Source organism: Odocoileus virginianus, chromosome 3 (genome assembly GCF_023699985.2).
Source record: "Odocoileus virginianus isolate 20LAN1187 ecotype Illinois chromosome 3, Ovbor_1.2, whole genome shotgun sequence".
Taxonomy (NCBI): domain Eukaryota; kingdom Metazoa; phylum Chordata; class Mammalia; order Artiodactyla; family Cervidae; genus Odocoileus; species Odocoileus virginianus.
The window spans coordinates 12,773,294-12,796,632 of record NC_069676.1 but is presented as its reverse complement, the minus strand read 5'-3'; the positions used below and the strand labels follow the sequence as shown (position 1 = coordinate 12,796,632).

General features: G+C 56.4%; 3 protein-coding genes and 1 long non-coding RNA gene across 9 annotated transcripts; 1 reads left to right on the top strand and 3 right to left on the bottom strand.

Annotated features, from left to right (window-relative positions):
* Positions 1-1,152: 1,152 nt before the first annotated feature.
* On the bottom strand, positions 1,153-8,326 carry ICAM5 (intercellular adhesion molecule 5). Of its 2 annotated transcripts, none has more exons than XM_020902348.2 (11): positions 7,843-8,322; positions 6,624-6,893; positions 6,111-6,431; positions 5,601-5,888; positions 4,892-5,146; positions 4,514-4,762; positions 3,789-4,031; positions 3,429-3,707; positions 3,086-3,325; positions 2,449-2,715; positions 1,153-1,578 (listed from the first exon to the last, which is right to left on the bottom strand). In XM_020902348.2, exons 1-11 carry the CDS (start codon positions 7,922-7,924, stop codon positions 1,304-1,306), a joined length of 2,769 nt encoding a protein of 922 aa, XP_020758007.1. In that variant the 5' UTR covers positions 7,925-8,322; the 3' UTR covers positions 1,153-1,303. The 2 variants fall into 2 exon arrangements, with proteins under 2 accessions (XP_020758007.1, XP_070320245.1); XM_070464144.1 differs by lacking the exon at positions 1,153-1,578 and adding an exon at positions 1,605-1,716 and having other exon boundaries at positions 7,843-8,326.
* LOC110142915 (uncharacterized) lies at positions 7,209-14,483 on the top strand. 4 transcript variants are annotated; one of them, XR_011486500.1, is made up of 4 exons: positions 7,209-7,472; positions 9,810-10,348; positions 12,326-12,556; positions 13,264-14,483. It is a non-coding gene; the product is annotated as an uncharacterized lncRNA (long non-coding RNA). The 4 variants fall into 4 exon arrangements; XR_011486499.1 differs by lacking the exon at positions 7,209-7,472 and adding an exon at positions 9,419-9,507; XR_011486497.1 differs by lacking the exon at positions 7,209-7,472 and adding an exon at positions 9,569-9,657.
* Positions 9,482-10,732, bottom strand: ICAM4 (intercellular adhesion molecule 4 (Landsteiner-Wiener blood group)). Its single transcript, XM_020902351.2, has 3 exons — positions 10,252-10,732; positions 9,829-10,134; positions 9,482-9,691 (listed from the first exon to the last, which is right to left on the bottom strand). The coding sequence occupies exons 1-3, from the start codon at positions 10,625-10,627 to the stop codon at positions 9,573-9,575; spliced, it is 801 nt and encodes a 266-aa protein (XP_020758010.1). The 5' UTR covers positions 10,628-10,732; the 3' UTR covers positions 9,482-9,572.
* LOC110142913 (intercellular adhesion molecule 1) lies at positions 11,712-21,594 on the bottom strand. Of its 2 annotated transcripts, XM_020902350.2 has the most exons (7): positions 21,472-21,594; positions 19,225-19,485; positions 13,872-14,180; positions 13,218-13,499; positions 12,883-13,137; positions 12,496-12,744; positions 12,165-12,413 (listed from the first exon to the last, which is right to left on the bottom strand). In XM_020902350.2, the coding sequence occupies exons 1-7, from the start codon at positions 21,536-21,538 to the stop codon at positions 12,229-12,231; spliced, it is 1,608 nt and encodes a 535-aa protein (XP_020758009.2). In that variant the 5' UTR covers positions 21,539-21,594; the 3' UTR covers positions 12,165-12,228. The 2 variants fall into 2 exon arrangements, with proteins under 2 accessions (XP_070320249.1, XP_020758009.2); XM_070464148.1 differs by having other exon boundaries at positions 11,712-12,744.
* Between the last annotated feature and the right edge of the window lie 1,745 nt (positions 21,595-23,339).

Sequence of the window (23,339 nt, the reverse complement as noted above, 5' to 3'; positions counted from 1 at the left end):
CTGAGGTGAGGACACCTGAGGCAGAGGCAATAGCACGAGCAAAAGCCCCGTGGCAGGGAGGACTCTGTGGGCATCCAGAAACCTTGACTCGGGTGAGGGCAGAGAGAGGTGAATGGGGCCGGGGGTCCAGCAGGGACTGCAGCTCGCTTCGGCCCTGTTGCCTGGCATACCTGGCACCCAGCACTGGCTTGGCCTCTGGTGCCCCCATTTCCTGCTCACCTTTTCTCCTGAAATGTTGGGGTGGAGGGGCCAGCCTGTGGCGCTGGAGCTGTCCAGGCCTGCTTCCTTCTGGCAGCTCTGTGTTCCTGCCTCTGAGGGAGGAGGAAACTGGGGGCAGCGGAGGCACAGCTGTTCTCTCCTTCTGCTGCGGAGGGTGAGGGGGATGGCTGGTGGTGTACTGTGGGGGATGGGGCATGCAGCTGATACCCTCTGTGTCTCTTCTGAATCATGATGGCTAAGTCGATGAAAGGCACGTTGGGGAACATCCCAGTGGTCCAGTGCTTAAGACTCTGCCTTCCAATGCAGAAGGTGTGGGTTTGATCCCTGGTCGGGGGAGCTAAGATCCCACCTACTGTAGGTGCAGCCAATAAGTAAAAAATAAAATACTGAAAGACAGGTTAGGGGTAAACTCCATTATGGATGGCACAGGATGGAGGAAGCCTTGAGGGTGGAGCAGGGATGGACTCTTGTAATAGGAGGGACATCCCAGAGGCTGACACTCATAGACACAGCCTTATTTACCCATCTCTGCAGGGCCTCGGGGCGGGCGATGCCTAGACCCCTGGGAAGGGCCTCCACCCATCCAAGGAAGGCAGGCTCAGCTCTGCTCGGAACCGGGCCTGGGGGGAAGCTCATGTAGCTCCCACCCCCAAACATCAGCCGGATTAGAAGGCAGCGCTGGGCGGAAGAGATAAGCGGCTGAAGGAGAGGAAGGAGCAAGGTCCCCACCCTGGCCCAAGGGTCCAGGGAGGGCAGGAAACAGGACATGGAGAGCAAACTCCAGGTCTAGTCGTGAAAAGGTGGCTTGGACCATGCCTGACATGTAGTAGGTCCTCAAAAGCCAAAGGGTTTTTTTGAATCAGTAACCGGCAGGGCTGGGATTCGAACCCTGGATTGCTTCCCCATCGCAGACTGAAGCAGAAGGAGCCTGAGTCCTTTATAAAAATTTTATTGGGGGAGGGGGTAGAAAATGCGGGGTGACGCCCCTGGAATTGAATACATAAATAAATAAACAGAACAATAAATCAACCCCCGTGTGAGTCTGGGGGGGCGTCCCCCGGCCCGCGGGGAGATGGCTGCCGGCTCACGCTGACGTCAGCTGGATGGCGAAGACCTCGCCCCCTGCCGGCACCTCCGAGGTACCCGCAGCCTCTGTTCCACCTTCAGCGCCTGCGTCCCTGCCGGCGCTGGCACCTGCGCCGTTGAGACACACGGCCTCGCCTGAGCTCTCGGCCTCCTGCACGTTATACTCGCCCTTCTTGCAGGCGGTGGACTGCACATAGAAAGCCAGGCCGGCCCCCGCGGCCAGGAGTGCCGCGCCCCCGGCCGCGCCGCCCACAGCGACCCAGAGCCACGGACCTGCGGAGTGGAGACGCTCAAAGAGGATGACGAGCTCCGGGCTCGGTCCACACGCCAAGCCCGGGCCACTTCCGTCCCCTCCCCACAGGCATGAAGTCAGTCCTCATGCGCCTGGCAGGGAGCATCAGGTAACTCAGCCTTGGAGGAAAAGAGTGACCTCAGTAAGGCCACCCCCAACTTGGGTGATGCCCTTGACCCATTTTACACACCACCCCATCACAGGGAGGATATAAGCCCCTAACCCCAGGGATACCAAGCCAACCAACTCTCCTCACCCTCAAAACGATGGGGAGGGTGACCTGGTCATTCCTACTCCCCAAAGACCCCAGCCCCTAGGGATTTCCCCAGCGGTTGAGACTCCGCGTTTTAACTGCAGGGGGCGCAGTTTCCATCCCTGTTCAGGGAACTAAGATCTCACATGATTAAAAAAAAAAGTTAAACAAACAAACAAACAAAAAAAAACTCAATCCCAACTAGAGATACACTAAATGAGAGTGGGGATCTTAGGGGCCTCACCCCGATCCTCTTCTCTCGGTCCCTCTTCAACCCCCTTCTCCACAGAAACACAGTGGAGGGTGAATTGTATCAATCTTCACCGCTCAAAAGTTAATATAAAGTCCTTCCTCATAACAGTCACATCCTCGAAGGTTCCCTTACTTTGACTCCAGTCAGCTCCCTGTCCCTCCACTTGCCACCTCGAACCCTCCATCAAAGCCCTACCCATCAGGGCGCCCCTAATTTCTACCCTGGTTCACATCAGTCTCATCTGTGGAGGTTGAGAGGGAGGCAGGGGTGGGATCAATAATACCAAGGCCCAGGTCACAGCCGCCTTCAGATCCCTCACCCCGCCTCCTCCCCATTGCCACTTACCAGCCACTCTTACTGTGATGCGCCGCGTGTGGCGCCCATGCGCGTTGGTGGCTGCGCACTCGTACTCGCCACCGTGGCTGCCCATGGCGCCCGCCACACTCAGCGTGCTATTATTGCTCGACAGGCCGATGTTGAGCGCCCCCGGGGGTGCGCGCCAGCTGATCTGGGCTGGGGGCCAAGCCTCCGCTCGACAGGTCAACGTGAAGTTCCCGCCTGGCCGCACGCCTCCTGGAGGTGAAGCAGCCAGCTCGGCCACCACTGGGCGATCTACAGGGGACAGGAGGGGGAAGGGGGCCAGCTGCTGACCAAGTGCCCCCCTTTGAGACCGCCCCTCCTGAAATGAACAGGCAAGGATTCTGCCTTCCATCAGAGTCCCCTCCCCGTACCACTGGCCTGTTGGGATTAAAGTGAGCCTGGCTTCACTGAGTGGAAGGAGGTGGGGACCCAGGCCAGTGCCTTTCAGACCAGAAATTGAGGGATGTTCCCTAGAGTTTCCCTTCACCCTCATGTTAAGGTCGGGATTTCTTGTCCCTGGGAATGGGACTAGGAGAGGTGTCCTCGAACAACCCTGGGCAATCCCACCTCTTCTAGTCACTGTCTAGACCGAGTGCCCTCTATCTGGTGCTGCCCCACTCACATTCCACGCCCACGGTGATGATCCGGGCGTCCGTGCCGTGCGCGTTGGTGGCCAGGCAGCGGTAAGTGCCCGCATCCTCTCGGGACACGCGCAGCCGCCGCGGCCAGGGCGCGCCTTCCCGGGAGCAGCTCACTTGAGGGGAGGGGCGACCCCGGGCAGAGCAGGCCAGCGCAGCAGCCTCCGCGCCTTCCAGCCAAGACTGGTGACTTGGGCAGGTAGATTCATCCATTTGCGGTGGCGCTGCAAAACAGCCACGGGGTTGCGGGGGGGTGGAGGGAGTGGGTCAGGGAGGGGCCGAGACCCGGAGCGCCCCCTACCCTCCGCCCGCCTGGGCCTCGCTCACACTCCGCGCTCACGGTGACCATCTTGACCATGGAACCGTGCCGATTGGTGGCATTGCAGATGTAGGTACCGGGTGCCAGTTCACTAGGGATGCGGGGGGCTCTGGAACCAGGGTCTGGGGGTGCCAGCGGCAGCAGCACCCCCTCACTGGTGCCTCCGGAGCCAACACACTCCACGCTTGGCTGTGGCTTCCCAGCCACCTCACAGGAAAAAAGTCGCCCAGATCCTTCTACCCATGTCCAATTGCTGGGGCAGCTCACCTCCTCAAACCTGGGGCCATCTGGGGAGCAGAGCAACTGGAAGTCAGTTATTCAAGGTTATTCTGACATGCCCAATCTTGAACCGTGTTGTCCCCACTCACATTCCACTGTCACAGCCACATTTTTAGCTGCCGACCCTCGAGCATTAGTGGCTTCGCAGCGGTAGGTGCCCGCGTGCTCCCGGGCCACACGCATTAGGCCCTCGATGACCTCGGCTCCCCCAAAGCGCACACAGCTCACGTTGGGTGGTGGGACTCCATGAGCCACACAACTCAGGGAGACCTCTGTTCCTTCCAGCCAGGTAATGCGTTCAGGGCAGCCCACGCTGTCCAGCGCTGGTGCATCTAGAGAGGGGAGTATTGTTGAGTTTGGGTTTAGTGGACAGTCTAGAGTCCCTGGACCCTTTTTTCCCATCCTAGGCAGGCAGGCTACACTCTGAACAGGGACTGGCCACCGAAGCAAAGGAGTTTGGCACTGATCAGTTTTGGGGCTTCCTGAGCCCCGAAGTGAGCTTTTTTTTTTTTTTTCTGATTCCTACACAGTGCTCACAGGACCCTCCCCAGTCTTTGACCTAAAAATTGTTAGCTGGTTTGGAGTACCCACCTTTCCAAGACTCAGCTCAAACTCCACGCCCCAGGTCCCCGTGGACACGCCCACCTCCTCCTCTCCATCCTTCTCTTAAGATCTTCCCATAATCCCGCTCACCACCTTCTCAAAATCCTGCTCAAAAGCACACCTCAGACCCTGTTTCCACCCTCCTCTGTAGTCAGGCCACCCCTAGGACCTGAGAACCAGACAGAGGCGCGCCCCGTGCACCCCCACTCACACTCCACCGTCAAGGTCACATCCTTGACCGCCTGGCCTTGGTCGTTGGTCGCAGTGCAGCGGTAAGTGCCAGCGAGCGCACGAGTGACCGGACCCAGCAAGCCCAGGGCCAGCACCGCCCCGCCGTCGGGCCTCATGCAGTGCACCGAGGGCTGTGGGTTTCCGCGGGCGTCGCAGCGCAGCGTCTGCTCTGGTCCCTCCGGCCACGTCCAGCTCCTGGGACAGTCCGAATCGTCCAGACGGGGGGCGTCTGAGGGCAAGGGCATATATATACCGGAGCCTAGACGTGAGAAAAGCCTCCACTTCCACGACACGGCCAGAGATCAGGCAGGCCCTTGAGATGATGAGGAGGGAGGCGAGAGGTTAAAGGCCAACTCACATAGGACGCGCAGCTCTACGCTCTCGTTCTTACTCAGGATCTCCCCGTCAACTTCGAGGGTGGCATCGCAGAAGAAGCCACGCCTGTCGTCGTTCTCGGTGGCGTTTAGCTGGAGCTGGGCGGGCTGTCCCGGGGCCGCAGCTGGAATTCCGTCTAGTGTGACTAGGGCTTGGGTCTCCGCTGCGCAGGTTACTGTCACCATCGTCCCCTCGGGGGCGTTGGGCTCGCTCAGGGTCAGGAGGGGCTCCGGGAAACCTGGGGCGGGGGGGCATTGGCCGGGAGACCACTGACCACGCCCCTCCCACCGCTCAAGGCTGCAGCTCAGTAACCAGAAACTTACCCCCTGCAGCCGAACAGTGCATACAGTGCAGGTTCAGGAACGCCCATCTTTCCAAGACTCAGCTCAAACGCCACGCCCCAGACCCCTGTGGGCACGCCCACCCCACAGGTAGGCAGTTCAGGCTTCTCTCCCTTCTTGCCCCGCCCCCTCGAGGAGGTCAGGCCACATATCTAGGTATCCTCATCGGGTCTGAGATCTTGCCGTTGGGGCAGCTCAGACTCCACCTCTCTAGCTACTATCCAGCAGGTCCAACATCTGCCCCGCCCCTTCGGGACTCTCAGGCCGCCCCTATTCGGATACCACGGCCCCACCCACCATTGGCCCCGCCTTCGACTTCCTCTGGCTCCACCCCCGAGGTCCCACTCTTACTGTAGACAGTCACGTTCTCCCGGGTCTCTCGGCTTTCGCCCCCCAGGGTCACGTTGCAGACCAGTTGCCTGGCGCCCTCCTGCTCTGCGCTAGCTGTGGCTGTGGTAGTGGCCATGAGAGCGTCTCCTTCGAGGGTGACATCGGGACTCAGCCTCTGGTCCCCCAGTGCCAGGTAGACGCCAGCCTCCGAGACTGGAAACAGCCCATCAATGACGCAGCTCACGGGTCCTTCTGAACCCACTTCCAAGAGCCGGGGGGCAATGAGGCGAGGGGGTTCCGGAGGCAGGGCTGGTGGTAGAAGAACAGAGCTTGAACTTTTGTACCGAACGCTTAATATGTTCTAAGCGCTTCACATGTACTATAGTATGGAATTATCCTCAAGGCAGAGAGGAAAATAACTTTCAGCTGGTGAGTGTTGGGGCAAGAATCAGAATTCTGATTTCTCTGCCTTCAAAATTCTTAAACACCAGCCCGACCCCTCTTGGGCCCCTTCTCCTCCTAGCTACTCACTGAAGGTTCGGAGCTCTCTGGGGTCTGAGGTGTTTTCAAACAGCCCCAGGCCATGCGGCCGAAGGTCCAGCTCCGCACGGCACGAGAAATTGGCCCCATGGTCCTCCCTGCGCGCCAGGACCGTGGCTGTGAGCACGGCGCCCCGCGCTCGGGGTGGCTCCCCGGCGAAGCTACGGCGGATCAGCTCCTGGGTTCCCCGCAACAGGGTCAATGTGAGACTCCCACGAGGCCCAGCACCGGGGACCCTACAGCTCAGGGTGAAGTTCTCGCCCACTGGCTGCCAGGCAGGCAGCGGCACCAGCTCCACACGATCTGGCCGTTCTGCAAGGAGGAACCAAGGCTGTTGGAAATGCCAGGCTCAGAAGGACTTGGCTTGGAACCCCGGGGACCAAGAGGGGGAGGGGGTGCGGATTCAGAGGGTGGGGTCTGGAGGAGAGGACCCCGTGACCCAGGGAGCGGGACCTGGAAGGGAGGGAAAGTAGTGGAGTAAGAGCGTGGCCGCTGAGAACTCACGAAAAGTGCGAATGAGCCCACGCGCCTGCAGTGTGCGCCGCGCGCAACGGAAGAAGCAGACCGGCTGGGTCTCCGGCTCGCGAATGTCCACCAGCTGCCGCGCCAGCCAGCGCAGACCCCTCTGGGTCCCATTCCGGCGCAGCGAGGTCTCCAGGCCCCCGCGCTCGGGCCGCGGGCAGTTGGTGCTGCAGTTCAACCACAGTGATCCCCCGCGTTCCACGAGCGCCACTCGGGGCTGCAGGTCCGCCCAGAAAGGTTCCTGAGTGACGGCTGCTCGGAGAAACGCAAGCTTAACCTAGGAGTCACCTCCCTGGGATCTACCTGCCCCTCTGCCCGAGTCAGGGATTCCCAGAGAATGAGCAGAGGCCACAGCCGGGAGTTCCAAATCCTGCCGAGGTCTCGGGTTTACAAGCGCGCTCCCGAGACCCAAACCTCGAGGGTGTCTCTGGTACATGGCAGCGAAGAGTCCTGCTGTCCAAGGTGCCAGCAGAGTGATGGGGAAGCACACGTGGAGGGGAGAGATGAGGGGGAATATGGGGTCTCCAATGCACACAGCAATGCTGGGAGGAGGGGACCTCGGGCGGAGGAAGGGAAACCACCTGGTTCTCACTGTTCTCGCCAAGAGAGAGCGAGACTGTGGTTGAAGTGGAGAGGGTGTCGAAAGAGAGATGAGACTGAGTCAAGCACGGGTAAGGGAGGATTCCAAACCCCGGTGAAGAGGTGAAGAGTACAGGAAGAGGTTTGGGGCTGGGCTCAAGAAAAGAACCGCGGGAACAGCCGACAGCCGATGGACTCGGTTGCCAGGGCTCCGAGGGGAGCGGAAACAGCGCCTTTGAGTCACGTCAGTTGGTGAGATCGGGTCTTCGTTGATTTCGAGTAGGGAAGATGCCGTAGGGACTATGATGCATAGTAGAATATAAGGAGGTACCCCGGGAGGGGTCAAGGGAGACGTGGGGGCTCCAGAGCTCGAGGATGGATGCAAAAGAGCACCCAGGATCTCGAAGAAGGTAGGGTAGAGACCTGGGCGAGCGAGAAGTCAGGAAGCTGGGTCTTCAGTGTGTGTTGGGGTGAAGAGGGTTAAAGAAGAAGGCCCCGGGGCTCAAGGTGGGAGCAAAAGCGTGGGAGCGAGGCGACGGCCGAGAGGGGAGGAGCTTGCGGCCGCTTCTCGGGTTCGGGAACTCCGCCCCCACCCTGTCCACCCTCAGCCAGACCGGCTTACCTGAGAGGCCGAGGAGCCCCAGGCCCAGGGCAGCCCAGAGGCCGAGCAGCGCCCGGCGCAGCCCTGGCGACGGCCCTGGCATCGCCGCCGCGGGGGAAGCGCAGGAGGCGAGGGGAGCGCGAGCGCTGAGCTGGGCTAGAGGACGGCGCTGCGCGGCGGGTGGGGTGTGGAGGAGGCTGAGTTGCGCTCGGGGATTGGTTTAACGTTGGTAACTTGGTTTCCAAGGAGGGGGCGGCAGCAGTGGCGGCGGTAGGGGGCGGGAAGGCGAGCTTGCACCAGGCTACCGGCCTTGGTGAAGGCGAGCTGGCAGGAGCTAGCGACCCCCGGGGTCTACATGGAGGCCGGCCCCATCGCCCGGAGCCTTCTGGGGGCGGCTGCGCGCTCCCGCGTCATCCCCGGCGGCGACGCGAAGGTTGTGGGGGATGTAGGGTTGTCCTTCGCAAACCCCCACCCACCACTTGCTTAGATTCCATAATGAGCTGGACTCCGAACTCCATCTCCATATTTAATCCCTCCCACCAGAGCCCCTTGAGGCGGGGATTGAATTGGGGGCTAGGAGAGATCTGAGAAGCGGAAGCTGGGGGTGGGAAGGTTCTAGGAGAAGATTTCGAGATGTCTCGCTCACTGATCCTTCCCCCTTTAACCCCTGGGAGCTGAGTTACAGCCACGCCTCTAGTCTTTCTCTGGCTCCGCCCCCGCACGCGACAGAAGGGGCGGGGACGAAAGTGACAGCGAGTTGGGAACACGTGTGCTTGCGCGCTGCGTTCTCGGGCATCTAAATTAGGGTCGGCTCGGCTCTGGGTCTGTATTTACCCAGCGTGCAGCAGGCACGTGTCTGCGCGGCGTGTGTGAGCTGGGGCCGCCGAAGAGCGTCCCCATCCGCTTTCTGCGCGGCGGGCGGGGTCCTGGACCACACGGGCCTTGCCAGGCATCCGCTGTAGGCCTGGATTCTGTGTCCACCAGAGGCCAAGAGGCCAACTGTGATACTTTTGACCCTGCCTCTGGGCCCCAGATTTGGACGCTCTCCATGTGCCCACCTGGCCGGGTGACTATCAGGATATTTCCAGGCTGCGAGTCTATGACACACACCCGCCCCCTCCCACACACACACCATATGGTTGCTCCTTCCCCTCAGTCACCGCCCGGGTATCTTTTCTGCAGATCCAGGTCCCTCAAAATATACATATGACCCCGCCCACCTGTGCCCTCCCTCCTAGAGCTAGTGGTGAACTCCGGGGATTACTTCTTGCCCCGCCCTTGCCCTCCAGTAAAGTGCAAGGTCTAAAGGGGGCGGGGTAGGAAACTTAACATCCAATCAGAACTGCTGTGTGGCAGCGCTGGAGCCAATCAGAAGAAGCCACACCAGGAAGCCGCCTTCTCAGATCCTGAAGCCCCCTAGGGCCCATGTTTTGCCTTTCTGCTCCTCACTGATAATGAGCAGGAGAGAGGTTTTTACTACCCAAGCTGGCAATGCAGAGGGATTGGGGCTCCGGTATGGGAGACCAGAGTGAGGAAACCTCAAGGGCCCTCAGGGAGACAAGGAACTTGGAGAAAAATGAAAGAGGCTAGGCCAAAAAAGAAGACCACTTCAGTCATAGGAGGTGCCCTAATACGGGAACTTTATGCCCAGGGGCAGAGCTGCTGAGAAAGTCTTTATTGATCCAGGCAAGGTTCCACCAATTTTCCCAGATTCCTTTTTCCTCCAGTTCAGCCTGCAAGGACCAATGCCTCTATGCTGGAGGCTGCATCGATAGGTACTTTCGCAGACAGAGGGCCCCCACGACAAGAAAGATCCCCACACAGCCTGCGATGGAGGTAGAGGCCAAGGCTTTGGACGCAGGACTCCAAGCTGGGAATAGGAGGGGAGAATTAGAAACAGCGCTTGGAGGTGTAACGACCCCCATGGACATGCTCTAGCTTGGCCCACGCCCCGTCTTGGGGTCATAACACCTCCCCATTCCTCCCAGGATTATAAGGGTGCCTCACCGGGGACTGGCAGCGTCACGGGTGACGAGCTACTGAGGACCACCAGGCCGTCGAGATTGAGGCGGGCGTGGCAGGTAACGGGCTGCCCAGAGTCACGGGGCCGGGAGGGTAACAGGTAAGTCAGCGTCACGTTGGCCAGATCCAGGCCGGTGAAGCGCTCCAGGCTCTCGGAGTAGATGACTCGGCCACCGCGCCTCAGAAACACCACGAAGAAGCGCACGGGGAAGACGTGCGTCACGTGGCAGCGCAGAGTGTAGTCACTGCCCGTTAAGACCGGAGGCTCCAGGATCACGCTGCTTGGCTGTTCTAAAGCAAGAGGGCGCCGCTGGGCAAGGTCGGAGGGCTCCTTCTAGCGCGACTCTCAACTACCCCCACTCCGTCCTCCTCCCCTCACCCCAGACCAGCTTGAGCCCTGTCCCTCACTGTAGGCTGTAATCCTGGCGGTGGCCCCCCGCGTTTCTCCCGCGCAGGTGACGAAGCAGTGCACATCGGAACTCCAGGCCCTCACATCCAGCAGCTGGTAGGCTACCCAGCGGGGCCCACTGAGCGTCTCACCCCGCCGCAGCTCGGTGCGGAGGCTGGAACCCTCCGGGAGGGGGCAGCTGCTGCTGCAGTTGAGCCACAGTGAGCCCCCCAGCGGCACTGCCTTGAAGTCGGGGCTTACGCGCACCCAGAACGGTGGGTGAGAGCGGCCCCCCGGGCTTTGCGTCCGCGCACTCCGACGCCTCCGCGCGCTCCCGCCTCGCGGGTAGGAGGGCGACAGCAAAAGCAGTAGCAAGACGAGGAGCAGAGACCCCATGGCAAAAAGCCCGGACTGAAGGGCTGGGCGCCAAGGAGCCACGGCTGGCTCTGGAGATAAGGAGGCTCCTAGCACCGCCTCCTCGGCCCCACCCGGTGGGGGGAGTGGGGAAAGGGGGGGTGGTGAGAGACAGGGACCGAGGGGCCTAGGAGCCTTGCAGGACACACCCCACTCCCGAAGCTTAAAAAATGGACTCTCGACACCATTCCAAACCAAACGTCATGTTTTTTTCTGGAGAGGGATTTTTTCTTTTTCACTAAAGTCTCCAAAGGCCCTAATAAACCTCATATTTGGATTAGCGCCTGAGGGCTGGGCCTTGAACTCGGCAGCCTTTTCTTGGAGCAGGAAGTGGGAAAACTGGTAGAAAGGGCTCCAGCTGGACAAGACACCTCCTCTCAACTCACAAAGCTGGGAGGGTGAAACAGCTTTATTAGCACAAGGGAGAGGCTTCCCACGCTGGGAGGGGCTACTCCCAGGCCTCTCCTGCAGGACCCTCATCGCTGCAGGAATTTGGAGCTGTGTGGTCCCACTGAGATGGAAACAGGAAGAGCAAGGCACATAGGGCTTGGGCAGAGTTTCATGCGACCCTGGGGTGTCGCTATCAAGGAGTGAGCACCGACATGTAGGCCTGCCACCAAGTGTCAGAATCCCATGGACAGAGGAGCCTGGGAGGCTACAGTCCATGGGTCGCAAGAGTTGGACACGACTTAGTGACTAAACAACCACCAAGTGTCATTGTGAGCATTAGCAGAGATGCATATGGGTGGAGAGGTGTCTTAACAGAGGTCAGTGCTAGTTCTGGGGTATAAGGGCTCAGTGGGTCATCTCTGGGCATATCACCAGCAATATCCTATCATCATTACTAATCCCTTTCTGGGAGAAAGCAGCTTGGCCAATAGAGTGGGAAATCCTAGCCCCACTTAATCTTTTTGCCAGGCACTTGTGTGCAGTGCACAGCCAGAATAACTGTACCTGACGACCCTGAATGAGATTCGACCGAGAGCTCCCTGAGGGCTGGAATCAATGTTCTTGTTTACAAATTCTAGCCCCCATAGAAGGCACTCAATAAATAGCTAGCAGAAAAAACAGTGAATAAATATGTCATCATCAAGATTTGGGAACAGTCTGTGGACAGTAATGCCGGAGCTGGTTTCTGTTCAGAGGAAGTGTGGGGATTTGTGTTTCAATGCTGCATGTGTCTGAGCAGGGCCACGTCTCTCTTAGGACTGTAGGACCTCAGCACATGCAGCAGGGGGTGAGTTTCAATGTTTCCCAATTGAGCGTCCCCATGCTGGAGGTAAGGGTCTCCATCACACAGCCTCCGGCCAGGTCAGACTGTGACATCCCTCAGAGTCATGCCCTGAGTCTTGGCCCCTTCTTTTGTCTCAGTCCTGTGGCTCCAGGTCAGGTGTGAGGTCTGGGGGTCGTAACTGTGCAGAGGCCATGACCCCAGATGCTGTTTGTCCTGACTGAGTCCTCTATTTGGTCCTCTGGCATCCAGGGAAGGTGGGTGTAGCTTAACAGCATATGTCCACCATTGGTTGATGCAGCCCCATTTGTCATGGCTTGGGGAGCTGAAGAGGTCTCATCCTGGAGTGGGTTCAGGGTGGTGTGGATTGTGCATGCAGTTTCAAGGCAGCCTCTTCTTGGGCCTTCCGGGCCTTTTGCAGCTCGTATATCTGGATCTTCCGCTGGTAGTTGTAGATGTAACCGGCAGTGCCCAGAGCACCCAAGATGAGGACCACAGCTACTACCGGAATGACAATACCCGGGATATTCTGGCCATCTGTGGGGAGGACACAAGACAGCAGTGAGCGTTGAGCTGGCCAAATTGCCCCTGCCCTGCCCATCCCAGAACTCGAACTCACGGAGCACGTTCAGGACCACTTCACGGGTGACTTCACCACGAGCGCTGGTGGCCCGACACAGGTAGGTGCCCGCCACCTCCCACTTGACAGGCCTCAGGTCCCCGATGGGCAGTGAGGCCCCGTCCCCCTTCCGGCTACAGTTCAGCTTGGGGATTGGGTTCCCCCGGGCCTCGCACTTCAAGGTCTGCTCCGAGCCTTCCTGCCACGTCCAATTTCCCAGGCAGTCCCGCTGGTCTAGTCGGGGGCCGTCTGAAGAAACACAGCAAGATTGGGGGGGGGGGGGCATGGTTAGTAGGGGTGAGGGTAGGCCTTGGAGGGCAGGAGCTCATAGGGTCTTGGTGGTTGGGGCTTGGAACTGAGGGGTCCTTGTCCAGCGGCCTCACTCACACAGGACATGGAGCTCCCGGGTCTGGTTTTTGTGGACCACCTGCCCAGCTATCTTCAGGGCAGCAGAGCAGGAGAAGTTGCTCCCGTGGTTGTCGGCACTGACGTTCAGCTTCAATTGGGCCCTCGGACCCGGAGGCTCAGCTGAGACTCCGTTCAGCATCACCACAGCTCCATCACGGGTCACGCATTCCACAGTCACAGTAGTCCATTCTGAGACCTCAGGCGGGCTCAGGGTCAGGGTGGGAACCGGGAAGCCTGGAGGTGAGACACACAGTGAGCCCCGCCCCTGGCATTAGCCCCACCCCCTCAGAAGGCTCACTTGTGTTTCTACTTACTGTAGATGGTCACGTTGCTGCGCGTTCTCCGATCCTTCTCTCCCAGATTCACTGAACACTTCAAGGAATGGGTGCCCTCCTCATTTTCCTCCAGCCAGGCCTCAGCCGAGACAGAGTCACCATTGTACGTGAGATTGGATTCCAGTTTCTGGTCCCCCAGCACCAAGTAGACCTTAGCGTCCCAGGCTGGGAATAGTCCATCCAGCGTGCACTTCACCGGCCACCGTGAGCCTGCTTCCACAACCCGGGGGGCCTCAAGGTGCGGGTCGGTCGACGGCAGGACTGGTGAGACAGAGCCGGTGTAAACAGAGAGGGGGCAGACAGACATCCTAAAACCCTCTCAAGGGCCATTTCCATCCCCCCCGCCTGGAACGCCCTCTTCCAGGGAAACTGGCTGGGTCACTCTTGTCTTAGGACACATGTACCATTTGCCCTGGGTCACAGCCTTCTCAGATCATCCTGCAGTGCAGGCACCCAGCCTAGAACATTACACCCCAGTGGCCAAGAAGATGCTCTTCCCAGAAGCCTTTGCAATCAAGGTTGCCACTTTCTCAGCAGCCTCGTGGCCAGGGGCCTCTCCTTCCCAGGGACCCCGCATCCCAAGCAAGAAATCCCCTTCATCCCATCTTCTCTGCTGGCTCCCCAGTGCCTCACCATAGGTCTGGAGCTTCCTGGGGGCCGAGGTGTTCTGGAAGAGTTCCAGCCCTTGCGACCGCAGGTCCAGTTCCCAGCGGCAAGAGAAATTGATGCCATGGTCCTCTCTTCTTGGCTGCACCGTGAACATGACCTCGGTGGGCTCCCCCTTTCCCACTGGCTGCCGGCCCAGCTCCTCCTCCCCTCGGAGCAGCACCACGGAGAGGTGGTCCCTGGGGGCCCCGCCATACACCAGGCAGCTCAGGTTGAGTTCTTCATCCACAGGCTGCCAGAGGGGCAGGGGAGCCAGCTCCACGCGCTCCGGGATCCCTGCAGGGGAAAGGGGTGTTGTATGAACAGGACAGGCTGGCTGCCTGCCCACAGTGGGTGTGTTGGGGTCCTGGACACACCTGCTCCAGGAACCTCACCATTTTCTCCCCAGAACACTCCCCAAACCACCTAAGCCAGATCGGAATGTTAAGAGCTTCAGGATAACCTGGTGAGACCTCCCCAAGTGGTTGTGAAGGAGGCAAAACAATTCTTTATTCACTGCAGCATCTGAGAGTCACAAGTGGGAAAGGAAGTTCAAAGTCTATTGCCAGGAGTCCCAGCAAATAAATACAGTACATTTAAGCTGCCCAGTCTCTAGACTTTGCTGTAAAAACAAAACAAAACAAAACTTCTGTTCTTCCTTCTCTCTTTGGCTATATTTTTCTGCACAGCATCTCTCACCTCTGAGATACAAGATCATTGACTGAGTTCATTGGTTTCTCTATTATTCCTGCCATGGAATGTTGGTCCAGGGGGGCAGGAATCTTTGTATTGTTTCCTGCTGTACTGTTGGCACACAGGAGGTGCTCTGTGTTTGTAGAAAGAATGAGGTTGGACTACCCACACCTATTCGAGGCCTTTCGGAAGCTTGCTTTTGAAGGCTCCCAAATAAACTGGCCAATCCCCTGAAATGTCAAAAATGTAAGAACAATCCACAGATGCTCAAAATAAACAAACAAACAAACAAACCCAAGTATCCCCTGAAACCACCATTTGTGGGCAGGGTATTCACAGACCAGGGTCTCCATTCTGCATGAGGTAAGAATTCCAAGCCTGGATCTTCCTGCCAGTGGAAATTGCCAGCATGAGCTGTGGCTTGGCATTGAGACCCCTCTGCTCCACCCTAGACCCCCCAAGGAGGGATCTTGAGGCTTCCTACTCCTAGTCCCTTCTCAAGAGGCCCTGAAATATCACTTAAACAGCAGTGATGTTGGGAGTTGGTTTTGGGACATGAGTTCACTTCCCCCCAGGTTGCCAACCTCCTGAACAAAGCAAACTTTCCTTTTCCAACCGAAAAAAAAAAAAAAAAAAAAAAAGCAGAGATCTTAACATGCTAGGAGCCTAGAGTTAATTCCTAGCTTTTCTGCTTCTTTGCTATGGGTTATGGGGGAGTGACTTTGCCACTGAACAGTCCCAGCCCTGTGGCTATAGAAACCAAGCCTCAGTTTCTAAGCTGTAAGCTGGGGCTAATGAAGGCAGGAGTAATATTATTTTTTTTAGGACTATTAATCCACTTCAGAAGTTGCAAGAGTGACTAAATGGGCAGGAAGTTAATTTTAAGGTGAGGGGTATGACAGATACATTCTTAAAGTAGATTGTGGTTGTACACCTCTATAAATACACCAAAGTTCATTGCATTGTACATTAAAAGCTGTTAAAAAAGAGGGGGTGAGAAAACCCCCAGACATTCAACCCTTACTTCTGACCATCTGTTGCAAACCCTTGCTTGCAGAGCCGAAGGCCTCCTCAAACCACAGTCCCCAAATGGGACTCACATCTGCAAGCCTAGCTCCCTGCCCTGAAAGCCAGACTGGGGCAGGAGGTCTGTTCCACCGGTATCTCTCCTTGACTCCCCATCTTTAGTCCCAAACTAAGTCCTGATTACTCCACCCTTCAAATGTATGTCGACCACTCCCTTCTTGTATGTGTCAGTGCCCATGAGATGTGTGACCTGGATTGGGTCCACAGCCAGCTGCTCTCTGGCTTCCTCTAAGTTCAGGCCTCTGCTCTAGATCCCTGGCCCGCTTACACATCCTCCATGGCTCCCTATTACTCAAAGGGGAAGTCTCAGCTTCACAGCCTGGCATTGAAGGTCCTGCGAAACTCAGCTCCAGTGACACTGATCTTCTGATAGTCAATCCCTCTGGTTTCCCCAATCCCAGGCTGTTTGTTTGCCCACTCCAAACCTTTGCCCAGTCTGCCTCTTCTGACTAGAATGCCTGTCTTTACCAACTCCTACACGTCCTATGAAGCCCAGCTAGGGCTTCTCTCCTGCAGGAATTACAGCTCCTTCTAGAGAAAGCTCAGCCACCCAGAGATGCTCCCTTATCTTTCCACTGGTGGTGGGGCAAGATCAAGCTACAGTGTCTCCTAGGTGACGCCTTGCTACTAGGTATGCCCATCTGTTCCATTTCACGGAGGTGAAAACTAAGGTAAAGTCTGGAACCCAAAGAAGGAGAAATGTAGTAGTGCAAGGACTCAAACCTGGAGGGAGGGGCTCTCAACGCTCAGGCTGAGAGGCAGACAGTCCTGCGAGGAGGTTTCTGGGTGGGGGTGTGGTTTCAGAGGCCACTGGGAATGTTTGGGGACTTCCCTCACTTGGCTAGCCACTGCTCAAAATCCTTCAAACCAGAAAGAAACCTGATATTTACCCCAAAGCTTCTTTGACACAGGTACTGTGAAGGCAGAATGTCCTTCAGGCCTTACTGCATCATTAAATCCTTCCAAGGAGGTTTCAAGTGTAAATCAGTCAGGAGCCATGGGTTCCCCCCTCGCTCCATCACATTGGGGTCACCCAGTTAGTGAGGACCCTACTGTGACTCGGGGTTTCCCAGGTGGCTCAGTGGCAAAGAATCCACCTGCCAATGTAGGAGACAGTGGATGCTTGTTCAAACCCTGGTCAGGAAGATCCCCTAGAGTAGGAAGCAGCAACCACTCCAGTATTCTTGCCTACAGAATCCCATGAACAGAGAAGCCTGGCAGGCTACAGTCCATGGGGACACAAAGAGTTGGACACAACTGAACACACACACACACACACATACACACACATGTGCTAGAACTAGAACCCAAGGCTGTCTAATCCCAAGGCCAGTAGGCCAGACCTCTTTCCTCCTTTTTTATTTTCTTCTGTTTTCATCTGAAATTCATGTCTCTATTTCTTTACCAACTGAGCTATCAGGGAAGCCCAAATGAATAATATAGTATCCATGGAATTCTCCAGGCCAGAATACTGGAGTGGGTAGCCTTTCCCTTCTTCAGGGGCTCTTCCCAACCCAGGGATTGAACCCAGGTCTCCTGCATTAGAGGTGGATTCATTTTTCCAGTAGTCATGTGTGTGCGTGAGAGTTGTACCATAAAGAAAGCTGAGCACTGAAGAATTGATGCTTTTGAACTGTGGTGTTGGAGAAGACTCTTGACAGTCCCCTAGACTGCCAGGAGATCAAACCAGTAATCCTAAAGGAAATCAGTCCTGAATATTAACTGGAAGGACTGATGCTGAAGCTGAAACTCCAATACTTTGGCCACCTGATTCAAAGAACTGACTCACTGGAAAAGACCCTGATGCTGGGAAAGATTGAAGGCGGAAGGAGAAGGGGAAGACAGAGGATGAGATGGTTGGAAGGCATCACCGACTCGATGGTTATGAGTTTGAGCAAGCTCCAGGAATTGGTGATGGATAGGGAAGCCTAGAGTGCTGTAGTCCATGGGGTTGCAAAGAGTTGGACATGACAGAGACTGAACTGAACTGAACTGATTTATCGCTTATATTCATGTTAACTCACTGTCACACTTCAAAATGCTCAAAGGAAACAAAAGTTTTCTACACAGAGAAAACTAGACCCCCTGCCCTTTCCCAGAGCCCCCCAGCTTCTCTCCTCACAGCCAGCTATTATTGTCATTTACTGTGTTTCCTTTCAGGGCTCTTTAATGCAGAAACAGTCTTCCTCACCTAGCCCCTGTGGCTCTCTAACACTGTGGTAGGGTACTACTGATTCTGGACAGGACCTTACTTCTTTGGAACTTGACAGTACACCTGGGAGTTTTCATCTCATTCTTTTTTAAAAAACATTTTTAATTGTTATACTAAGAAGCAGAAAACCATAAAAAAAGTAAATGTGCAGGTTAATATAACTACTTTAAGGTTAGGACTCTTGTAAATACTACTCAAGATAGGAGAATTTTTTAGTCACTGCAGAAGTCCCCTAAATGCACCCATCAACCACCAGCACTCTCTCTCCGTTAGAGTGACCACTACCCCACCTAAAAATATGGAAACAAGCCAAATGGCCATCAGCTGATGGGTAGATAAAATGTTCTACATTTATACAATAAAATATTATTTAGCCATAAAAGGAATTAAGTACTAATACATGCTGCAACATGGATAAACCTCGAACAGTTTAATAAGAAGCCAGATACACTGCTCCACACACTCCATGATCCATGTAAAAAAAATGTCCAGAATAGGAAAACACAGAGACAGAAAGCAGACTAGTGATTGCCAGGGGTTGGGGAGAGTGGTCTCATTCTTTTATACAGTTGCATACTATTCCACGATCAAACTGCTTTCCTTCCCCAGTTCCCTACATTTGAGTGGCTTGCAAACTTTTGCCCTTCCAGATCAAGCCACAGTAAATAACCCCACCCCCTTTCAGTTCCCTCATGGGTAGGAACATCTATCGGCCCAATTCCCAGGAGTGGGTTTTCTCTATTAAAGGACCCCCTTATGTGACATTTTTGAAGACTGATACCCCCTCCCCCACTGGAAGTTGTGCTTTTTGCACCCCCACACTGTCAGCAATGTCCCAGGATTACCTGTGTCCCCACACTCTTGCCAGCACAGCCGTTATCAATTCTCTGGATTGTTGCCAAATAGGGAAAAGCGTCATCTCAGGGCTAATTTTCATTCTCATCTTTTTTTTCCCCCTTTGGTCAAGCTGTGAGGCTTGCAGGATTGTAGATCTCAGAGATTGAACCCAGTCCAAGGTAGTGAGAGCCTGGAATTCTAACCACTGCCAGGAAACCCCCAGCATCTTTTTCTAAAGAGTCAGATCTATGACCTTCTCATCTGTTTAAAGAGGCCTAGAGAGCCAGCATTCTTGAATGTTCTGATTCTCTGACCATACTCCCAAGGCACGCCCAAGGAAGTTCAAGGAAGGGTTCCAGACAACAATGAGACTTTCCAAAGACAGACCCCTGCTCTTCAGTGAGACCCTGACTTTACCCACCAAGTACAAAGGTTGTTCCAACCTGCTGGGACTCCCCTGTCCACCACCCCCACCCAGTCTGCCTAGCCCAGGCCCTGGACCCAGCCACTCACAGTATACGGTGAGGTTCATCGTAGCTATTGTCTGTTCACTGTGACAGTTTGAGTAGCACAACAGGTTGATGTCTTCTTGCACATCACTCAGTTCAAAAACCTTCCAGTTGTTCCCATGGCTCACCACCTTCTTGGTTAATTCAGTCTCTAGGCCAAACGTTGCCTTTTGGTCACAGGACATACTGCAGTTCACCCTCAGGGAGCCTCCACGGGGTATGATGGCTTTTGAAGGATGTATTGATGTTCTGGCACCTCCAGGCCCTGGAATCAAAAGGGCGGGTGGTCAGGCATGACAGCTGGGGCTCATCAATATTACTGCATCCAGCCCGTGCTGGGAACACAGCATTGAGCAAGACAAAACTCTGCCTTCATTGTGGGAGACAGAAAAATTCATGAGCAAACAACATAATTAACAACTGATGCTGACAAGGGTTTTGGCAAAAACAAAACTGGATGAGAGAACAGACAGTGCCTTGGTGACTGGGGAATATGTGAGCAGAGATCAGGATGCAGAGCAGGGGCGGGCCATTCCAGAGAAAAGGGAAAGGACCTCTAGGAAAGCAAGTGCAGAGGTCCTGAGGCAGGGTGGCTGGAGTGGAGTAAGGGGATAGGTCGGGGGAAACAGGGTCAAGAGGATCATACAGGCAGTGTTAAGCCATGCCAGGGATGTGGTCTTCATTCTGAGGACCTTCTGAGCAGCCATGGAGGATTTTAGCAAAAGACGGGCATGAAGTCAGTGTATGTTACAATCCCAAGAGATCAAGGGGAGGGAGCCAGCCCTTCAGGGGTGAAGGGGCTCCAATCAGGCTGGTCCCCACTCCCTTGGACAAGTGGTTTCTCCTCTCTGGGCCTCACTTTCCTCTATCTGTAAAGTGGGCAAATACAGTCACCACAACTTCCGCTGACACAAGTAACTCCTAGTACAGGGCAGGCAGGCAGTGGCTGCAGATAAGAAAGAGGTCTGTTCTGATGAGCTCCCTCAGCCCATGGCACTTTCAAAGCTGAAAAAATGTCTCTGAGCCCATCCGTCCTACCTGCCCCCCCCCCCCCCCAAAAAAAAAGATTTCTGCCCTCAACTTTGGGTCTACTCCATCTGGGATGGAGGGAAACAGCAGCTCTTTGAATTCTCCAAGGATGATTCTGGAACCCTTCCCATATCAGAAGGAAATTTTGAGATTGGAAGGGATGCTGGGGCTTCCCAGGTGGCACAGTGGTAAAGAATTTGCCTGCCAATGCAAGAGATCCTGGTTTGATCCCTGGGTTGGGAAGATCCCCTGGAGGAGAAAATGGCAACCCACTCCAGTATTCTTGCCCGGAAATCCCTTGGACAGAGGAGCCTGGTGAGCCCCACACACAAAGGGAGGTTACTCAGCTAGAAAGGGGTAGACTCCGGATTAGAGACTGGGTTAGAATTCTTCATTGAGCTGGTAACCACGGTGTGGATTTTTCACACGCCTGTTTTTCGAAGTGACCACCATTTGAGACCAGCTGTCCTGCTTCTCCTGGGCTTCCCCGGTAGCTCAACAGTAAAGAATCTGCCTGCAATGCAGGAGCCCAAGGAGACATGGGTTCCAGTCTCCCAACTCAGGAGACTGGGTTGGGAATTCAGTATTCTTGCCTGGAGAATTCTGTGGACAGAAGAGCCTGGCAGGCTACAGTCCATGGGGTGGCAAAGAGTTGGACACGACTAAAGCAACTTAGCACAGCACACAGCACAGTTCCTCTTCTCCCCTTCCTCCTCGCTGGAGGTGAGGAAGGGCGGCTGGGGCATCCCACTTCTCAACCTCTGCTCCCTGGGCAAGTCAGCCCTGGAATTCCCCTGAGCAGAGTCCCGGACTTCCCCCAGGGGCACAGGGTGAGGAACAGAATGTGCATGGCGGGGTGGGGGGGTGTCCAGTCCACCTAAGGTTGGGGCGTGTGTCCACACTGTCAGACCACCTCCTGGGGCCAGGACACAATCACTACGAGCTGGCCACTGTTAACGTTTCCATTTTACAGCGGAAAACCTGCAGATCCTCGGAAGGGGCAATCCGCGGTCCCAGAGCACACAGTCGGGCCATGAGGGGTCTGGGTGGGAACCCACGGCTGTTGACTTTCAATCGGTCCTCTAACCCCAACTTCCCAGAAACAGCGACCTGAGCACGAATGGCCTATTCCCAGCCGGTCGGGAGCCGGTCCTCCCACGGCTTCAGGGCGCATCTCGGATCCGGAAAGCTGACTCGACGGCAGCCCTCAACCCTGACTCACCTGGGAGCAGAGTCCCGAGCAGGGCCAGGAACGCAAGCTGTGCGGCAGGGGCGGCGCCGGGAGCCATCGCCGGCAGAGGCGGGGCGGACGAGCTGCGGCGGAGACGCTCGGCTAAGACTGGCGCCCTGGGCTTCGCGGGTCCTTTTATAACCATGGGCAGGCCGAGGGGGGCCGAGGGGGCGGTGCTTCCCGGAAACCTCATGCTTTCCCCTCCGGAACAAGGGCCCTGGCATTTCCGGATTGAGAGGGTGCCTGGCCAGAGTCGGGCTGTCCCTCCTCGCTGGCCGCTCAGCGCCGGAATTTCCGAATTCAAGTCGTGAGGGCTGCCTGGCGGCAGCAACCAACAAATAACCCGGGGTCGGCTCCCGGAGCTAGGGTTACTGTCCCCGGGCTAGGCTAACCTTGAGTTTGCGTTTACACTGCGCTAAGTGCTTTATTGGATCCTGCCAACCACCCTGGACGGTAGGGACTGTTATCGTGTTCCTTCCACGGAGGGGTAGACTGAGGCTTCCAGCTTCGAGGGCATTCGAACTCAAGTCTTAACTCCCCAGCGCAAGCAGGCCTCTAATCGAGTGGACCGTCTCTCACTTCGGTGGGGGCCCAGGATCCTCGTGGGGCGCTCTCGATCACGGGTACCCCTGCCCTGAGGGGCAAGTACCCGCCCAGATGACACCGAGATTTCTCGAGAAGCGACCGCAGCAGGCCCAGGCACTTCCAGACGCCTGTGAACCCTGGAGGGGAAGACTCGAGGCGCATCACATCCGGGACGCTGCATCCCCCACAGATGGGCGCTCCTACTCCCCCACTCATCGCTTCCCCTTTCAGTCTGGACCTCGGCCACGGGGGCGTCTTTACAGTTTTTAGGAAAAAAAAGAAGGAAGCCTCATGGTCCTGACGCAGCGAGTTGCTGTTCCCAGGCTCCACGGGGAAACTGAGGACAAAGACCTTGACCCAGGCGGGGAGCGGGGGCGCTCGAACCCTTGCCCTCTGCAGGGAAACTGAGGCAGCTCCCAGGCCCCGGAATGGGGGAGGAGAGGGGGCGCTCAAACCCCCGCCCTCCGCGCGCAGCTTCTGAAACTCCAACCCCAGGCGCCAGCAGTAAATCTGTGCGGGTGTTCTTCCCGGGCTTGTTCTATTTGCATTTGGAGGGAGGGGGCGCGGGATGCTGGGAGATCCCGCGTTGCGCACTTAAGCGCTCGCTCGCCATTGCCCCCAGCTTCAGGCCACGGCTGCGCGGGTGGTCCACAGACTCGGCAACCGCCCCTTCAAGGCTAGGGATCCTGGAGTCTCCAAGCGCGGAGCCCGGCCGCCTTAGGCTTCCTGTTGTGGGGCGCGCGCCTCGTCGCCATGGAGACCAGAGAAGGGCCAAGAAGGTCGCGCGGCAGAAGGGGAAGGGAGGATCGTTCAGGGACGCTCGAGCCCGTCCCCGGGGAAGGGGCTGCGAGTCACTGTCCAGCCAGAAAAGCGTTCCTCGCTCAGCCCAGATTGTTCCTAAGGAATTTCCACGGAGATCTTTCTTCTTAAGGGTGGAGGGTGCTGAATTCCCGCCCAAAAAGGCCTGGGAAAAAGTGCCGAGTCGGGGCCGGGGACGTCCCTGGGAAGGTCTGGGAAAATCCTCCGCTGGGGTCACTTTCCGGCGGGTTTTTAGCAAGTTCAGATCACTGTTTATTTTGGACCCAGCTCCTAGTGCGTGGGCGGAGAGCTCCCCCGCGCGGCCCAAGTTTTACGGCAGTTTTAAAACGTAAACCGTGGTTCTTCTCTAGCTCCACAGTTGCTTAAACAGTGTTGACAGCCTAGAGTGTGGACTTCCTGGTAGCTCAGTGATAAGAAATCCGCCTGCCAATGGAGGGGACACGGGTTAGATCTCT

Excerpts from the sequence above, each read along its gene's own strand:
- ICAM4 (XM_020902351.2), bottom strand. The coding sequence starts at position 10,627 with ATGGGGTCTCTGCTCCTCGTCTTGCTACTGCTTTTGCTGTCGCCCTCC. Across the intron at positions 10,135-10,251 it reads CGCCAGGATTACAGCCTACA|AACAGCCAAGCAGCGTGATC; the intron begins GTGAGGGACAGG and ends CTCTTGCTTTAG. Across the intron at positions 9,692-9,828 it reads CGTGACGCTGCCAGTCCCCG|CTTGGAGTCCTGCGTCCAAA; the intron begins GTGAGGCACCCT and ends TCCTATTCCCAG.
- LOC110142913 (XM_070464148.1), bottom strand. The coding sequence starts at position 21,538 with ATGGCTCCCGGCGCCGCCCCTGCCGCACAGCTTGCGTTCCTGGCCCTG. Across the intron at positions 14,181-19,224 it reads GATGAACCTCACCGTATACT|GGATCCCGGAGCGCGTGGAG; the intron begins GTGAGTGGCTGG and ends TTTCCCCTGCAG. Across the intron at positions 13,500-13,871 it reads CAGGAAGCTCCAGACCTATG|TCCTGCCGTCGACCGACCCG; the intron begins GTGAGGCACTGG and ends CTGTCTCACCAG.
- ICAM5 (XM_020902348.2), bottom strand. The coding sequence starts at position 7,924 with ATGCCAGGGCCGTCGCCAGGGCTGCGCCGGGCGCTGCTCGGCCTCTGG. Across the intron at positions 5,889-6,110 it reads CAGAGAGCTCCGAACCTTCA|CCCTGCCTCCGGAACCCCCT; the intron begins GTGAGTAGCTAG and ends TTCTACCACCAG. Across the intron at positions 5,147-5,600 it reads GGAGAACGTGACTGTCTACA|GTTTCCCGGAGCCCCTCCTG; the intron begins GTAAGAGTGGGA and ends CCCCCGCCCCAG.